This window comes from Capricornis sumatraensis, chromosome X (assembly GCF_032405125.1).
Source record: "Capricornis sumatraensis isolate serow.1 chromosome X, serow.2, whole genome shotgun sequence".
Lineage (NCBI taxonomy): Eukaryota > Metazoa > Chordata > Mammalia > Artiodactyla > Bovidae > Capricornis > Capricornis sumatraensis.
The window spans coordinates 39,552,080-39,571,054 of record NC_091092.1 but is presented as its reverse complement, the minus strand read 5'-3'; the positions used below and the strand labels follow the sequence as shown (position 1 = coordinate 39,571,054).

The window sequence follows — 18,975 nt, the reverse complement described above, 5'->3', positions numbered from 1 at the left end:
CCGCGGGATAGGCCGATGAATGGGAGAGGCAAGGTGTTGAGGCAAGGAAGGGACTTTAATCTGGGAGCCAAACGACCGAGAAAATGGCAGGCTAGCATCTCAAAATAAGGATCTTATTAGGGTCTGGATGCCAGGTTCTTTTATAGATCAGAGTGAAAGAAGCAATGAGGAAGTAAAGTCAAAAGGGAAATAGAGAGGAAGATGCAGTGGGGAAGTAAAGTTAAAAGGTCTCCAGTCTTATAAAACATCTCCAAGAGAATGTCCAACCTTTGAAAGATGTGTTAATCTCTTCTAACTTAAGTCACCTAAAGGAAATCAGTCCTGAATATTCGTTAGAAGGACTGATACTGAAGCTGAAGCTCCAATACTTTGGCCACCTGATTCGAAGAACTGATTCATTGAAAAAGACTCTTATGCTGGGAAAGATTGAAGGCGGGTAGAGAAGGGGAGGACAGAGGATGAGATGGTTGGATGGTGTCATCAACTTGTTGGACATGGTTTGAGCAAGCTCCGGGAGTTGGTGATGGACAGGGAAGCCTGGCATGTTGTAGTCCATTGGGTCACAAAGAGTCAGACCAACTGAGCAACTCAACTGACTGAAGTAGTCCTCTTAAGTCCTTGAGAAGACGTCATTCCATTTCTTCTAGTTCTGCCCACAATGGGAGGAAACAAAACCCCCCTGCCACAGTCAGGCCCCTCACTCAGAAGCTTCTCTGCCAATATTCTACCTTTGTCCAGAGCTCCTAGACAGCCTCAGAGTTCAAGTAAGGAGGCCCAGGTTGGTCAGGGCTCATTCAGCATGGGAATTAGCCATAAATTTCTTTAAGGCCAGATCTCACTGGAATTCACACTAACATTTTTTTTTTTTTTTAATAGTATTTATTTATTTGACTGCCAGGGTCTTAGTCATGGGCTCTTGGATCCTCATAGAGTTAGTGGATCGCTGATCTTTATTGTGGCATTTGGGATGCTTTTTTTTTTTTTTTTTAAGTTCTTGCCTTCAAGAACTTTTAGATGAGGCATGTGGGATCTATTTCCTCAACCAGGGATTGAACCCTGGCTCCCTGTATTGGGAGTAAGGAGTTTTAGACACTGGGTCATGAGGGAAGTCCAAATTTTGGCTTTTCTAAAACTACTTCCTCGTGAGGGCAGTAGGCCTCCAGCTAAGGCAACCAGCCCTGCCCCCAGCGCCTCTTCTCCCGCCCATACAGTCTGAAAAAAACACCACAAAGATGTAAAGGAGCTAGAAAACATGGCTGCCACACTTGAAATCCATTTTGTGGGGACAGAGTTGCCTTATCGAGCTTTTGCTTTTGGTTTCCATTTGAAATTGAAATGCACCCGAAAATCACCGACCCTCATCAGACATTTTTTCAAGAGTTCTTTTGCAGATCTTATATCGAGTCCAAGCTCACTCTGCTCTCCGCGGGATAGGCCGATGAATGGGAGAGGCAAGGTGTTGAGGCAAGGAAGAGACTTTAATCTGGGAGCCAGCCGACTGAGAAAATGGCAGGCTAGCATCTCAAAATAACGATTTTATTAAGGTCTGGATGCCAGGTTCATTATAGATCAGAGTGAAAGAAGCAATGAGGAAGTAAAGTCAAAAGGCAGAATAGAGAGGAAGATGCAGTGGAGAAGTAAAGTTAAAAGGTCTCCAGTCTTGTAAAACATCTCCAAGAGAATGTCCAACCTTTGAAAGATGTATTAATCTCTTCTAACTTAAGTCACCTAAAGGAAATCAGTCCTGAATATTCGTTAGAAGGACTGATACTGAAGGTCCAATACTTTGGCCACCTGATGCGAAGAACTGATTCCTTGAAAAAGACTCTTATGCTGGGAAAGATTGAAGGAGGGAAGAGAAAGGGACCACAGAGGATGAGATGGTTGGATGGCATCACCAACGTGATAGACATGAGTTTGAGCAAGGTCCGGGAGTTGGTGATGGACAGGAAAGCCTGGCATGCTGTAGTCCCTGGGGTCACGAAGAGCCAGACCAACTGAGCAACTCAACTGTCTGAAGTAGTCCTCTTAAGTCCTTGAGAAGACTTCATTCCATTTCCTCTAATTCTGCCCACAATGGGAAGAAACAAAACCCCCCTGCAACAGTCCTGGCCCTTCTCTCAGAAGCTTCTCTGGCGACATTCTACCTTTGTCCAGAGCTCCTAGACAGCCTCAGAGTTCAAGTAAAGGAGACCTAGGTTGGTAGGGCTCATTCAGCCTGGGAAAGTGAAAGTGAAGTCGCTCAGTCCTGTCCAACTCTTTGCGATCCCATAGACTGTAGCCTACCAGGCTCCTCCATCCATGGGATTTTCCAGGCAATAGTACTGGAGTGGGTTGCCATTTCCTTCTCCAGGGGATCTTCCTGACCCAGGGATTGAACCTGGGTCTCCCGCATTGTAGACAGATGCTTTACCATCTGAGCCACCAGGGAAGCCATAAGTTTCTTTAAGGCCAGATCTCACGGGAATTCACAATAACTTTCTTTTTTCTTAAAAAATAAAATAGAATTTATTTATTTGACTGCCAGGGTCTTAGTCATGGGCTCTTGGATGTTCATAGAGTTAGTGGATCACTGATGTTTGTTGTGGCATTTGGAATCCTTCTTTGTATGTGTGACCTAAAGATCTTTTAGATTAGGCATGTGGGATCTAGTTCCTCAACCAGGGATTGAACTCTGGCTCCCTGTATTGGGAGCATGGAGTCTTAGCCACTGGGTCATCAGCAAAGTCTGAATTTTGTCTTTTCTAAAACTACTTCCTCGTGAGGGCAGTATGGCTCCAGGAAAGGCAACCAGCCCTGCCCCCAGTGCCTCTTCTCCCGCCCATACAGTCTGAAAAAAACACCACAAAGATGTAAAGGAGCTAGAAAACATGGCTGCCACACTTGAAATCCATTTTGGGGAGATAGGCTTGCAGTACCTTGCTTTTGCTTTTGGTTTCTATTTGAAATCGAAATGCACCCGAAAATCACCGACCCTCATCAGACATCTTTTCAAGAGTTCTTTTGCAGATCTTATTACCGAGTCCAAGCTCAATCTGCTCTCCGCTGCTGCTGCTAAGTCGCTTCAGTCGTGTCCGACTCTGTGCGACCCCATAGAGGGCAGCCCACCGGGCTCCCCCGTCCCTGGGATTCTCCAGGCCAGAACACTGGAGTGGGTTGCCATTTCCTTCTCCAGTGCATGAAAGCGAAAAGTGAAAGTGAAGCCGCTCAGTCGTGTGCGACTCATAGCGACCTCATGGACTGCAGCCTACCAGGCTCCTCCGCCCATGGGATTTTCCAGGCAAGGGTACTGGAGTGGGATGCCATTGCCTTCTCCGCCGGATAGGCCAATGAATCAGAGAGGCAAGGTGTTGAGGCAAGGAAGAGACTTTAATCTGGGAGCCAGCAGACTGAGAAAATGGCAGTCTAGCATCTCAAAATAACGATCTTATTAAGGTCTGGATGCCAGGTTCTTTTATAAATAAGAGTGAAAGAAGCAATGAGGATTCAATTCAAAAGGGAAATAGAGAGGAAGATCCAGTGGGGAAGTAAAGTTAAAAGGTCTCCAGTCTTGTAAAAAAAACATCTCCAAGAAAATGTCCAACCTTCGAAAGATGTGTTAATCTCTTCTAACTTAAGTCACCTAAAGGAAATCAGTCCTGAATATTCCTTACAAGGACTGATACTGAAGCTGAAGCTCCAATACTTTGGCCACCTGATGCGAAGAACTGATTCATTAAAGAAGACCCTTAAGCTGGGAAAGATTGAAGGAGGGAAGAGAAGGGGACCACAGTGGATGAGATGGTTGGATGGCATGATCAACTTGATGGACATGAGTTTGAGCAAGCTCTGGGAGTTGGTGATGGACAGGAAAGCCTGGCATGCTGTAGTACATGGGGTCACAAAGAGTCAGACCAACTGAGCAACTCAACTGACTGAAGTAGTCCTCTTTCCTTGAGAAGACTTCATTCCATTTCCTCTAAGTCTGCCCACAATGGGAGGAAACAAAACCCTCCTGCCAGAGTCCTGGCCCCTCACTCAGAAGCTTCTCTGCCAACATTCTACCTTTGTCCAGAGCTCCTAGACAGCCTCAGAGTTCAAGTAAAGGAGACCTAGGTTGGTAGGGCTCATTCAGCCTGGGAATTCACTATAAAATTTTTTAAGGCCAGATCTCATGGGAATTGACAATAACATTTTTTTTCTTTAAAAATAAAATAATATTTAATTATTTGACTGCCAGGGTATTAGTCATGGGCTCTTGGATCATCATGGAGGTCTTGGATCACTGATCTTTATTGTGGCATTTAGGATGCTTTTTTTTTTTTTTTTTTAAGTTGTGGCCTCAAGATCTTTTAGATGAGGCATGTGGGATCTATTTGCTCAACGAGGGATTGAACCCTGGCTCCCTGTTTTCCTTAACCAGGGATTGAACCCTGGCTCCCTGTATTGGGAGCATGGAGTTTTAGCCACTGGCTCATCAGAAATACGAATTTTGGCTTTTCTAAAACTACTTCCTCGTGAGGGCAGTATGGCTCCAGGAAAGGCAACCAGCCCTGCCCCCAGCGCCTCTTCTCCCGCCCATGCAGTCTGAAAAAAACACCACAAAGAAGTAAAGGAGCTAGAAAACATGGCTGCCACACTGGAAATCCATTTTGCGGGGACAGAGTTGCCTTACGGAGCTTTTGCTTTTGGTTTCCATTTGAAATCGAAATGCACCCGAAAATCACCGACTCTCATCAGACATTTTTTCAAGAGTTCTTTTGCAGAGCTTTTTACCGAGTCCAAGCTCACTCTGCTTTCCGCAGGATAGGCCGATGAATGGGAGAGGCAAGGTGTTGAGGCAAGGAAGAGACTTCAATCTGGGAGCCAGCCGACCGAGAAAATGGCAGGCTAGCATCTCAAAATAACGATCTTATTAAGGTCTGGATGCCAGGTTCTTTATAGATCAGAGTGAAAGAAGCAATGAGGAAGTAAAGTCAAAAGGTAGAATAGAGAGGAAGATGCAGTGGAGAAGTAAAGTTAAAAGGTCTCCAGTCTTGTAAAACATCTCCAAGAGAATGTCCAACCTTTGAAAGATGTGTTAATCTCTTCTAACTTAAGTCACCTAAAGGAAATCAGTCCTGAATATTCGTTAGAAGGACTGATACTGAAGGTCCAATACTTTGGCCACCTGATGCGAAGAACTGATTCCTTGAAAAAGACTCTTATGCTGGGAAAGATTGAAGACGGGTAGAGAAGGGAAAGACAGAGGAGGAGATGGTTGGATGGTGTCATTAACTTCATGGACATGAGTTTGAGCAAGCTCCAGGAATTGGTGATGGATACGGAAGCCTGGCATGCTGTAGTCCATGGGGTCACAAAGAGTCAGACCAACTGAGCAACTCAACTGACTGAAGTAGTCCTCTTAAGTCCTTTAGAAGACTTAATTCTATTTCCTCTTATTCTGCCCACAATGGGAGAAAACAAAACCCCCCTGCCACAGTCTTGTCCAGAGCTCCTAGACAGCCTCAGAGTTCAAGTAAAGGAGACCCAGGTTGGTCAGGGCTCATTCAGCCTGGGAATTTGCCATAAGTTTCTTTAAGGCCAGATCTCGTGGAAATTCACAATAACATTTTTTTTTCTTAAAAAATAAAATAGTATTTATTTATTTGACTGCCAGGGTCTTAGTCATGGGCTCTTGGATCCTCATAGAGTTAGTGGATCGCTGATCTTTATTGTGGCATTTGGGATGCTGCTTTTTTTTTTTTTTTTTTTTTTTAAAGTTCTTGCCTTCAAGAGCTTTTAGATGAGGCATGTGGGATCTATTTCCTCAACCAGGGATTGAACCCTGGCTCCCTGTATTGGGAGCATGGAGTCTTAGCCACTGGGTCATCAGAAATACGAATTTTGGCTTTTCTAAAACTACTTCCTCGTGAGGGCAGTATGGCTCCAGGAAAGGCATCCAGCCCTGCCCTCGGTGCCTCTTCTCCCGCCCATACACTCTGAAAAAAAACACCACAAAGAAGTAAAGGAGCTAGAAAACATGGCTGCCACACTTGAAATCCATTTTGGGGAGACAGGCTTGCAGTGTTTGTTTTTTGCTTTTGGTTTCCATTTGAAATCGAAATGCACCCGAAAATCACCGACCCTCATCAGACATCTTTTCAAGAGTTCTTTTGCAGAGCTTTTTACCCAGTCCAAGCTCACTCTGCTTTCCGCAGGATAGGCCCATGAATGGGAGAGGCAAGGTGCTGAGGCAAGGAAGAGACTTTAATCTGGGAGCCAGCCGACTGAGAAAATGGCAGGCTAGCATCTCAAAATAAGGATCTTATTAGGGTCTGGATGCCAGGTTCTTTTATAGATCAGAGTGAAAGAAGCAATGAGGAAGTAAAGTCAAAAGGGAAATAGAGAGTAAGATGCAGTGGAGAAGTAAAGTTAAAAGGTCTCCAGTCTTGTAAAACATCTCGAAGAGAATGTCCCACCTTTGAAAGATGTGTTAATCTCTTCTAACTTTAGTCAATACTAAAGAAAATCAGTCCTGAATATTCATTAGAAGGACTGATACTGAAGGTGAAACTCCAATACTTGGCTACCTGATGGGAAGAACTGATTCATTGAAAAAGACCCTTATGCTGGGAAAGATTGAAGGAGGGAAGAGAAGGGGACCACAGAGGATGAGATGGTTGGATGGCATCACCAACTTGATGGACATGAGTTTGAGCAAGCTCTGGAAGTTGATGATGGACAGGGAAGCCTGGCATGCTGCTGTCCAGTGGGGTCACAAAGAGTTGGACATGACTGAGCGACTGAAGTGAACTGACTGAATCATTTCTAATCACAGGTCGGCGGTGACAAGCTATCTCTCCATGAGCTGAACAAAGGCACTTTAGTATACAGTCAAGCAGAGGTGCAGGGTCCTCCAGGCAAATCATTGAGTATGATTATAATAATAAAAGCAAGTCAAAGAAACATTTCCTACATGAAGTCCAAATTGGCTTTCTCCCTGCAACAATCTCTTCCTCAGTCAACACTCCGTAGAATTTTCTGCATTTTCAAGTTTACTGATGCAGGGCTCAAGTCTCAGGGATCCCTGCAAGGGGAAAAGAAATTGCTGGAATGCCAAAGCTTGCAGGAAGCCAGTTGCAGGCACTGGACTTTGTGGTGTTTGATTTGGCTGGTTTCTCAGCTTCCCTGATGACTCAGACAGTTCAGTCTCTGGGTCAGGAAGTTCCCCTGGAGAAAGAAATGGCAACCCACTCCAGTATTCTTGCCTGGAGAATTCCATGGACAAAGGAGTCTGGTTGGCTACTGTTCATGGGATCACAAAGAGTAGGACATGACTGAGCCACTATCACTTTCACTTTCAGGCTCCTATCAGTTCAGTTCAGTTCAGTCGCAAAGAGTAGGACATGACTGAGCCACTATCACTTTCACTTTCAGGCTCCTATCAGTTCAGTTCAGTTCAGTCGCTCAGTCGTGCCCGACTCTTTGCGACCCCATGAATCGCAGCACGCCAAGCCTCCCTGTCCACCTCAGGCTCCTATGGAGTCCTCCATTTTCTGGCTCACATACTTTAGAAAGTAACCAAAATGGCGTCTCTCCTTTTCAATGTCTTTGTAGATCGGAGAGCACACGAGTAACTCAAAATAAGCATTCATATTTAGTTAGTTTCATTTAAGGAAATGCTAAAAACCAAAGTTCAAAAGAGAAAAAATTTAAATCTAATTGGTTTTATTGAATGATTTATGAATTAGGCAGCACCCACCTAGCATGTAGAAGGGAGCTCCAAAGGGGTACAGGAAGGGAAAAATTTTCAAAGGCAGGACGAGTAAGTCATAAATAGAGAAAACTGTTATTTCAGAGTAGGTCTTCTCCCTTCTGGAATAAGGGAGTTTTATTATTTGATTTACCTCATCTTCCTTTGGGGGATGGAGAGGGCCCATGCAACATAGTACCTCATTGGTGCTAATGAGAAAGTTATTGATTGTTTCAATTAAGACTGTATTTCTGAAGGAGGTTGAATTGTCAATTCAGTTAGACATTAAGCCCTAGTTTGCTGGTATGGCCTAGCGTAAGTGACTCCATTTTGGGCCTGTGGTTTTCTTTTTTACAGAAATTAGAGTCAAACTCTACATAGGTTTTTCTTTTTTTTCATTTAAGTATAGTTGATTTACAATGTTGTGCCAATTTCTGCTGCACAGCAAAGTGAATCAGTTATATACATATGTACACTTCTTTTTTATGATCTTTCCATTATGGTTTATCACAGCTTATTGAATATAGTTCCTATGCTATATAGTAGGACCTTGTTGTTTATCCTTTCTAAATGTAATGGTTTGCATCTACCAACCCCATGGTTTTTGAATGTCATAGTTTTTGAGTGACTTTCACTTTAAGATTCAAGTTTTTTATCAAATGACTTTTCTTGTTTCTTTATACTTTTATGCCTCATATAGATCCGTATTTTAATTTTTGCATAAGTATTAATGTTTTCTAAGAATATATAATGTGTTTTTAATAATGAATTTGATAATTAAGTAGAAACTATAAATTGTGTACTCTAAGTGCTTACATAATTTATGGACCAAATTAGACAGCTGCTGTAAACTGTAATTTCCCAAGGCAAGCTAAGAGGAATGTTCACTGTATTTACAGTTCCATAGTCCTGAGACAAACACTGATTACATTTTTATTTGATCTTTACTATGTTTTATATTTACAAAAATATATTGATGCATTTTAATTTTATATATACATACATGTTTTACAATAATTGGGTATTTTCTTACTTATCTGTTTCGTTTTATACCTTTTTCCCTTTTGCATTTTATGAGCATTTTGACAGTGTAGTTTAGTTATCCAAACTATAATTTAAAAATATGAAAAAAGGGAATTCCCTGGTGGTCCAGTGGTTAGGACTTCTCACTCTCACTGCAGAATGCACAGGTTACATCCCTCGTTGGAAAATGCAAACCTCACTGTGCGGCCAGGAAAAAAAAACAAAACAAACAAACAAAAAAACTGTTTATTACTTATGAAAAATAACCTTTTTTCAATATAGACTATTTAGTTCATGTGGAATTCAGATAAGTGAACACAAAGAGGCCTATAATATTATTTTATTTTATATATGTATTTTATCTTTATATACAGCTTGGGTAATATATGTTGGAATTCTGCTGGCTAACTTTATATCCTCTTCTTTATTCACTATTCATTTTTCTCTACTACTCAGTGCCTCATAATCCATGGGGTCGCAAAGAGTCGGACTGGACTGAGTGACTTTCACTTTCACTGTGCCTCAGATGGTTGACCTGAATTGATTACATAATCTGGCTACCTTGCCATATTTATGAGTCCTGGTTATGTTCTGCCAGAGGGTTCTGGTATGATTTCAGGGATAGGTTGGGGTATTTCTTTAATCAGGCCTCTCAGTTTGACTTCATCCCTTGGCCCAATATTGCTGATCTTAACAGCATCCAGGAGGAGTAATAGAAATATTTGGTAAATAGCCAAAATTAATTCATGATAAGATACTGGCAAATATGAAGACAATGCAGCACTTACACAGTTGAACAATGTTAGCAGGGTTTTTCTGATTATTGAAACACAGAGACTTGAATGTGTTTCCTTTCCTCTCCACTCCCAATTCATCAGCATTTTCTGAGCCAGAGGAGTCCAGAGATATACAGGTAGCTGAGTATAAATAGGGCCTTTATGGAAATTTCTTCCTAGGCCTGCTTATCCAAATGAAAGTCAAGTTAGGAGAATTTGGAAAGTTTAAAGGTTTGAAATAAAACGCAGCACATTGTAGAAAGAGCTTAACCTGAGAAACAAGTGGACTAATGTTTAGAAGGTCAACAGAATCTGACTTATATTTATCTGTGTTCCTGTATGCCAAGAATCCAAGATGGAACTGAACTTGTTTCCTGAATCCTCTGTGCACCTGATTCTTAGAGAATGTAAGCAAAACAGAAAAGGTTGGGAGGCTTCCTCAACGTGCCCCAGAACTGAGCCTATAGTTTATTTCTCTAGTGCTTAAGAGTATGAGTTCTGAAATCTGATTATTCTGGTTTTTAAATTGTCTCTATTCCTTGGAAAAGGTTTGTAAAATTTCTGTGCTATGTTTCCTTATTTATTAAGTGGTAAGAATCACTCTACTCATCCAGAGGGATGCTGTGAAGAATCAATCTATGAATTCTTACCAAATATCTGTGGAATACTTACTGGTATACTGTAAATACTCAATAATTATCAGCAACAGTTGTTGCCTAGACATGCCCTAATGTTGTCCTTGATGTTCTGGACTGATCTTTTTTTTTCCTAGGCCTAGCTGGCTCCTTGAGACTTGGCCAGAGAAGCAGACTATTGATACATTGAGAAATTCATAGGATGTAAAGCTAAGTAAAGAAGAACAGAACTAGGTCAGGTAGAAATTCAGTTCTTGCAAAAGAAGATGCCTGATGGAAATATGTAAATTAGGCCTCAGTTTTGATTTCAGTGGAAACGAAAAGCAAGAGACAACAGCATGAGCAAGTTTCCTGAATGGTCAGTCATGTCCCACTCTTTGTGACCACATGGACTACAGCGAGACTTCTCTTGTCCATGGCATTCTCCAGGCAAGAATACTGAAGTGGGTTGTTATTTTCTATCCCAGGAAATCTTCCCTGCACCAGGGATGGAACCTGTGACTCCTGTATCTCATGGATTGTTAGGCAGATTATATGCCATTGTGCCACCTGGGAAGCCAAGCAACTAACTTTCTTAAAACCCTCCAAAATACAAGGCAGCCTGTTTCCTGGAGCCTTTGTCTCCTGGTGATGTTTTTTTTTTTTTTCTGACCGGTTGGGTGGAAGATGAGAGCTCAAGGACCTGGCCGGCCTGCATATCTGGAGCACTACTGCCCTCATGAGGAAATTGTTTGAAAACACCAAAAACTTACAACTTCCTTGCTTTGAGGCCAAAACTTGTAGAAGAGCACATATGTGGGGACTTGGAAAAGGCTTGGACCCAAGCTGGGCCTCCTTCCTTCTTCTCTATGGCCCTACAGGATTCTTGAACACTGGTGGAATCCTGGTGTACAGTGTGGAGAGTGAGGGACTAGAACTGAGCCAGCAGCTGCTTGGTCCAGGCAAGCAAGTCATGGGTAAGGCCTTGTTCCCCACCCAGTGCAGCCAGGATTAGAGAAATCCACTGAAAGACAAAGGCAGGGTCTGGTGGGTATGTCTCCTGTTCCTGCTCTTTGGAACAAAAGGTAGTAGGCTTTCAAGTGCCACCCAGGTATTAGGGGATGTGGATCTTTAATGGCAGCAGCGTCAGGACATCAAAGACAAGCCAGTTCCAGGTAGCATTATGACAGGAGCACGTGTGCTTGCTAACTACTCGGGTTCACCCAGATGTTTACAGGCCCACTGCCTGGAGTTCACAGGGCCTGAACAGAGGTGGAACCACCCAGCCAAACAAAGAAGTGTTAAATGACCTTGTGTTATTTCTTCATATATATCTGTGTAGCAGGTACTTCCTGAAGAAGCATGATTGTTTCTAGAAAGGTAAAACCATGTGGCAAATATGATGTCACTGAAGATGGTGAAGTAGGGAACTCCAGAGATGCATCCCTCCATAAAAGTAACAAAGGAGCTGATAAAGTGTCAGGATCCAATTTTACAGAGCTCTAGATCTAGTTGAAAGCATAAGACAATCAACAATGGCTTGGTGAAGAAAGAAGTGACTACTTTGCAGTGAGAGAGGACTGTGGCATTCAAAATTCCCCACCTACCACCCCCTAAAACCACACTGCCTTAAAGATGGCTCTTGTCATCCTGGTGCGTGATGTGAGTTCCGGAGGGGGAGATACGGAGTTATTCTCAAAGAATTGTGGTTGTCAAGTTTGACCTCTCTGGAGGCTCCCTGAAAGGTTGGTGCAAGAGCTTGTCTTTGTCTTGACTTCCTTGGAGTGTTTCCACCGCTGGGCTGTCTTGAAGAAAGGCATTTACTAAAAAAATTTAAAGGCACAAGAATTGACCAGAAAAGCCTGGGACAATAGACAATACTTAGGACAAGAAGTAGACAAATGGAGGAGCACAGAAAGGAGAAGGCTATGAAAGGAAATATATTGCGGAAGAAAGAACTTTAAAAGTTCTTACATGTACTGGAGAAATTAGAAACGTGCAGACCTATGCAGGACTACACGACTACCCTAAATATTTGTGTCTCTTTAGGCTCCTTGCAAGCTGGAAGTGAGGAGGAATTAACAAGAGTATTCTTGCCTGGAAAATCCCATGAACAGAGGAGCCTGGTGAGCTACAGTCCTTGGGTCTCACAGAGTCGGACACCACTGAGTGCACACACCGCAAAGCTGCAAGGAAGGGTACAGTAGTTGTGAACAGCCTATATAATCATTGAAAGAGTTCCGAATTACAAAAGCAAAGACTGGCAGTATTTTTCAGTCACAATGCTAAGTGATCACTAAGCTAACATAACATAGATGTGAGTGACCACACACGACAAAGTACAGACTTTACAAAAATAATTGAGAAAAGACACTAAACAAGAAAAAAGCAGTACAAAACAAGTGCCGTCAGCTAAACCTGTGTGTTGGGAATCTAATTTCCATGTTGTTACATTGTAAAATTAAAAATGTTCAGTTTTCACCACCAATAAAAAAAAATGAGACATCCAAACTAACAGGCATATCCGTTTACAGGGAGAAAAGCAATAAATTAAAGTTGTCTAGAATGAAGGCTAGGCAATGGATGTACTAGAAAAGACTTTAAATAAACTCCTCTAAATATGGGGATATTTGGGGGGCATCTTTAAATATGAAAGGGATAAAAAACTAAATACAAAGAACTGATGAAAACCAGGAAAACAATGTCTCACTAAATAGAGTATACCTATAAAGATATAGAAATTATAGAAAGAGAACAAAATAGTAATTTGGAAAGTGAAAGTACATGAACTGAAATGAAGAACTCACTACAATATTGTTACGGTAGATTTGAACAGGCAGGAGAAAGAATTAGGAACTTGAATCTTGGTCAGTTGAGATTTTCCAATCAGAAACAAAAATCAGAGTGGAACAAAAAAGAATGAAGAAAAACGAACAGAGATTGCAAGACCTATATGACATGATTTAGTAAATTATCTTACACATAATGTTACCAAAGGAGGAGAGAGAGAAAGAGGCAGAAACACTAGTTGAAGAATAAGGGCCCACACTAGGAATTTGATGGAAGAAGTGAATATTTACATCTAAGAAGCTCAAGGAGTTTTTATTAAGATAAACACAAAGATGTCGAAAATGAGTCACGTTATAATCAAACTTACAAGAGCCACGAGGCTAGAATCTTTTTTTTTTTTGAAGCTAGAATCTTGTAAGCATCAATGAAAGTGAAAGTCGCTCAGTCCTGTCCAACTTATCAATACACATCATTATATACAAGGTAGCCTCAATAAGATTTGCAGTTGATTTCTCTTCAGAAACCTTGGAAGCCAAAAAGCATTTAAAATTCTAAAAGAAAACCTGTCAACCAAGGATTCCACATCCAGCTAGACTCTTTCAAAAACGAAGGAGAGACTAAGACATTCTAAAAAAAAAAACAGATGCAGTTTGTTACTAAAAGACCTGGCATCCCAGAAATCTAAAAGGGGGTCCTCCAAGGTGAAATGAAGACACTAATCAGTAACTCATATTCATGGAAACAAAAAACATGGAAAAAGTAACTCCATAGATATATATAAATAACAGAATAATAGTTTTATGTATATATATATATATATTACATAGATTAATATGTATGTGCTGGTATTATATGTATGTGTGTGTGGTTTGTCCCTAAATCCGGTCCAATTTGTCTGCAATCCTAGGGCTATCCTCTGTGTGATTTTCCAGACAAGAATACTAGAGTGCGTTGCCATTCTCTTCGCCAGGTGATCTTCCCAGCTCAGGGATTGAACCTGCATCTCCTGCATTGGCAGGAGAATTCTTACCACTGAGCCACTGGGGAAGTCATATATATATATATATATTTGCTTGCAGGATCTTAGTGTACATATCAAACCAAGGATTGAAACCTAGCCACAGTAGTGAGAACACTAACTCCTAACCACTGGATTACAGGGAACTCCCTATATTTGTTTTCTAATTTTTTATTTTCCTTTGGAATTTAAAAGGTAAGACAAGTACACAAGGTATAAGTATAAATCTATGTTAATGGGAATGCAGTGTTTGAACGTATAACTTCTGAAAATAACAAATGTTTTGAAGCTGCAAAGGACAAAAGTAGTTGTTTAATTATGCAGTTTATGTTAATTATACATAGTTAACGAAAAAAGACTTAAATCTGGAAAAAAGAAGATGCCTGATGAGGTTGGGTCATTTAGATCCCAGTTAGATATTCAATAGAAACCACAAACTAAAGGAACAGACTAGGAGCTGGTTTCCTCTAACCATGAAAGTACAAACTAGCCATATTTCCTACTGCCGTTGTCTGTTCACAGTGTTTTTTCAGACTGGAAGGGCGGGAGAAGAATGCTTGGAGCAGGGCTCCTTGTCTGTTCTGAGAGCATACCGCCATCGTGCGGAACGTGTTTGATCGGGCCCAAGCTGTGAGCTGCTCTTCTTTGCAAGGCCTAGCAGTGGAGGCAGGTCAGACCAATGTAGAACCAACAGATCCTGGCGGAGCGGTGGGCCGCGGTTACGGCGGCTGAAGGGAGACAGTCGGGGCGGGTGGTGGGGCGAGAGCGAAGGCCGCGCGGAGCAGCTCTCGGGCCGGCGCGGGCGGCGGGGAGGGGAGCGGCGGCCGAGGCAACCAGTGCAAAAAACTGTCAACCAAGGAGCCATGGATAGAAGTGTGGGTGGAACAGAAAATGGAGATGCTTTTCTCGACCTGAAGAAGCAACCCGCTTCCAGATCCCCCCATCGCTATACAAAAGAGGAGCTCTTGGATATTAAAGAACGCCCTCATTCCAAACAGAGGCCTTCGTGCCTCTCTGAGAAATACGACAGTGATGGTGTCTGGGACCCTGAGAAGTGGCACGCCTTTCTCTACCCAGCTTCAGGGCGGAGCTCACCGGCGGAAAGCCTAAAGAAAGAGCTGGACATGGACCGGCCTTCCCTGGTGCGCAGGATAGTAGATCCACGAGAGCGTGTGAAGGAAGATGACTTAGATGTTGTTCTCAGCCCACAGAGACGCAGCTTTGGAGGGGGCTGCCACGTGACGGCAGCCGTCAGCTCCCGGCGCTCGGGAAGCCGGCTGGAGAAAGACGGCGACGGGCTCCGCCTGCTTGGCGGACGCAGGATCGGCAGCGGGAGGATCATCTCTGCTCGGACCTTTGAGAAGGATCACCGTCTTAGCGAGAAGGACCTGCGAGACTCAAGAGACAGAGACCGCGAGAGGGACTACAAGGACAAGCGTTTCCGGAGGGAGTTTGTGGATAGTAAGCGTGTCTTTGGTGAGCGTAGAAGAAACGATTCCTACACAGAAGAAGAACCAGAGTGGTTCTCAGCTGGACCCACGAGTCAGTCTGAAACCATTGAGCTGACGGGCTTTGATGATAAGATACTGGAAGAAGACCATAAGGGGAGAAAAAGAACAAGGCGACGAACAGCCTCTGTGAAGGAAGGCGTAGTCGAGTGCAATGGAGGAGTGGCTGAAGAGGATGAGGTGGAGGTCGTCCTCGAGCAGGAGCCCGCTGCTGACCAGGAAGTGCCAAGGGAGGCCGTCCTGCCCGAGCAGTCCCCGGGAGAATTTGACTTTAATGAGTTCTTTAACCTTGATAAGGTGCCATGCTTGGCTTCGATGATAGAAGATGTTTTGGGAGAAGGGTCAGTCTCCGCCAGTCGGTTCAGTAGGTGGTTCTCTAACCCGAGCCGATCAGGAAGCCGATCCAGCAGCCTTGGGTCAACACCTCATGAAGAACTGGAGAGACTTGCAGGTCTGGAACAAGCCGTCCTCTCTCCTGGACAGAACTCGGGGAATTATTTTGCTCCTATACCACTAGAAGACCATGCTGAAACTAAAGTGGATATTCTAGAAATGCTACAGAAAGCCAAAGTGGATTTAAAGCCTCTCCTTTCCAGCCTTTCTGCAAATAAAGAAAAGCTTAAAGAGAGCTCACATTCAGGGGTTGTGCTTTCCGTGGAGGAGGTGGAAGCAGGGCTCAAGGGCTTGAAGGTTGACCAGCAAGTGAAGAATTCGACTCCCTTTATGGCAGAACATTTAGAGGAGACCCTGAGTACTGTGGCCAGCAATCGACAGCTCAGAAAAGATGGAGATATGACTGCGTTTAACAAGCTAGTGAGCACCATGAAGGCAAGTGGGACTTTGCCTTCTCAGCCTAAAGTCAGTCGAACCCTTGAAAGCCATTTGATGTCCCCTGCTGAGATTCCAGGCCAGCCTGTCCCTAAGAACATCTTGCAGGAACTTCTGGGCCCACCTGTTCAGAGACCTGCTTCTTCCAATCTCCTGAGTGGCCTTATGGGGAGCTTGGAGCCTACGACATCATTACTGGGCCAGAGAGCACCCTCTCCTCTGTTGTCACAGGTGTTTCAGACGAGAGCGGCCTCCGCAGACTACCTTCGTCCCAGAATACCATCACCGATTGGTTTCACGTCAGGACCACAGCAGCTTCTCGGAGATCCATTCCAAGGCATGCGCAAGCCCATGAGCCCAGTCACAGCCCAGATGAGCCAGCTAGAATTGCAACAGGCAGCTTTGGAGGGGCTGGCCGTGCCACATGACCTTGCGGCGCAGGCAGCGAACTTCTACCAGCCTGGTTTTGGCAAACCGCAGGTGGACAGAACCAGAGATGGATTCAGAAACAGGCAACAGCTAGTGACCAAGTCACCAGCACCCACGCACCGAGGGAATTCCTCTTCCCCTGCCCCAGCCGCCTCCATCACAAGCATGCTTTCTCCTTCCTTCACTCCTACCTCAGTGATTCGTAAGATGTATGAGAGCAAAGAGAAAAGCAAGGAGGAGCCAGCCTCTGGAAAAGCAGCTCTTGGTGACAGTAAAGAGGACGCTCAGAAGCCCAGTGAAGAGAACCTCCTGTCATCCAGCTCTCTGCCCACTGCTGCTCGGGACTCTTCTCCCACCACAAATCCCAAATTGTCAACCATGCAGCGGCTTTCCTGTTCCACCCCACTGTCCCAGACCAACCGTTACACCAAAGAACAAGATTATCGACCTAAAGCAACAGGGAGGAAGACACCCACCCTGGCATCCCCCGTTCCAGGAACACCTTTTCTCCGCCCTGTCCACCAAGTTCCCCTGGTCCCCCACGTCCCCATCGTTCGGCCTGCTCACCAGCTTCACCCGGGGTTGGTCCAAAGGATGCTGGCCCAGGGAGTACATCCACAGCATCTTCCAAGTTTGCTCCAAGCTGGTGTGCTTCCCCCTGGGATGGACCTGACCCATTTACAGGGGCTATCTGGCCCAATCCTGAGTCAACCCTTTTACCCTTTGCCTGCCACTAGTCACCCTCTCCTAAACCCTCGTCCTGGGACACCTCTGCATCTGGCAATGGTGCAGCAGCAGCTGCAACGCTCAGTTCTTCATCCTCCAGGCTCTGGTTCCCAGGCAGCTGCTGTCAGGGTTCAGACGACTCCTCAGAATGTGCCCAGCCGGTCAGGCCTGCCGCATGTGCACCCCCAGCTCGAGCACCGCCCCAGCCAGAGGAGCAGCTGCCCTGTGGGCCTCGCCAAATGGTTTGGCTCAGACGTGCTGCAGCAGCCCCTGCCCTCCATGCCCATCAAAGTCATCAGTGTAGATGAACTGGAGTACCGACAGTGAGCAGGGCAGGCTCGCTCGCTCGCTCGCCAAGCCTGGACCTGTGGTGGCACCCCAGTCAGGACTCTGCTTCCTCATCTCACGTGGGTTTACGGCTTTTACTTTGTAGCACTCTTGTGTGAAGCTGTTTAGGGGCACCCAGGCATCTGGTGTGGTCTGCGTCATGATGGAAGGAACTTAACCAGTCAGTGGAGTCTACATGGTTTGAATCCAGGATGCAGTATTGTCAGTCCTAGAAAGTCTTTTTTTGTAAGATATGTGAATGAAGTGTTGGTGTCTTCACCAAAAGGTGGCACCTTAAGGGTTCTGAGGCAATAAATGTATAGACCCTTATGTACAGACCTGTGTATAAACAACTTTTGTACATACATATAGGATAGCTTTTTTGAAATTATACAGCTGTACATAAAAGTAGCTGGTATGAGGTAAGCCTGTGTCAACATTTTGGATTTTTTTTTCACTTGTACAGTTCGGGCTTTTTCTTTTGGTTGATTAAAGTTGCATATGCTAAGTGTGTGGAAAAAAAAAAAAAAAAAGAACCAACAGATCCTGAACTCAAGCCTGGCCCCTCTCTACCTTCTTTTCTGTGGTCTGGCAGGATCAGTGGACAGTCAGATTCTGGGCTTAGTATCTGATCAGTGAGCGACCAGGGCCCGGGAGCCCTCCAGCTGCTGCCCGGAAGTCCGGCCACCGGAAGGAGGGAGGCGGGGCCTCAGTTTCCTAACAGTGTGGGCTGGACTTAGAGCCAAGCAAGGAAAACGGGGTATTTGTCTTGTGAATCTGCCCTTTGGGGTTCAGGCCTCCTGGTTACCCTTGTGTTTTAGGGTCTGGGCCCATTGTGACAAGAGGAGCAGAGCGCAATGGACGGGCCAGTGCCAAGTACTCTAAAGAGCCGGTGTCGTTGATGGAGTTGAGGGTGACCAAATGTCTGAAGTACCATCGCTTGGAGCAAGAAGGACCTGTATGGAAAGAATGGCCATACACCGCTTTGGTGGTGTGAGCCAGGACATCTCCGAGACTGCAGTAGCTCAAGGGAGTGAAAATCAGGAATGTACTGGAAGCGGCCGGCTGGCTCCTGGGCCCTGGCCCCTCACGGAGCTGACTGACCGCCCCTGCTCCTGCCAGACCACAGAGAAAAAGGTAGAGAGCCCAGGCTTGAGTTCAGGTTCTGTTTTCTCTTCCATTGGCCTGACCAGGTTGTCAAGGAGGAACAGCTCAGTTTGAA

The 18,975-nt window shown here is 44.5% G+C and overlaps 1 protein-coding gene across 2 annotated transcripts; it reads left to right on the top strand.

The window, feature by feature from the left end:
- Nucleotides 1–14,798: 14,798 nt before the first annotated feature.
- LOC138071370 (eukaryotic translation initiation factor 4E transporter-like) lies at nt 14,799–17,753 on the top strand. Of its 2 annotated transcripts, XM_068962906.1 has the most exons (2): nt 14,799–15,089; nt 15,579–17,753. In XM_068962906.1, exons 1-2 carry the CDS (start codon nt 14,799–14,801, stop codon nt 17,751–17,753), a joined length of 2,466 nt encoding a protein of 821 aa, XP_068819007.1. The 2 variants fall into 2 exon arrangements, with proteins under 2 accessions (XP_068819007.1, XP_068819006.1); XM_068962905.1 differs by having other exon boundaries at nt 14,799–17,753.
- The last annotated feature ends 1,222 nt before the right edge of the window (nt 17,754–18,975 follow it).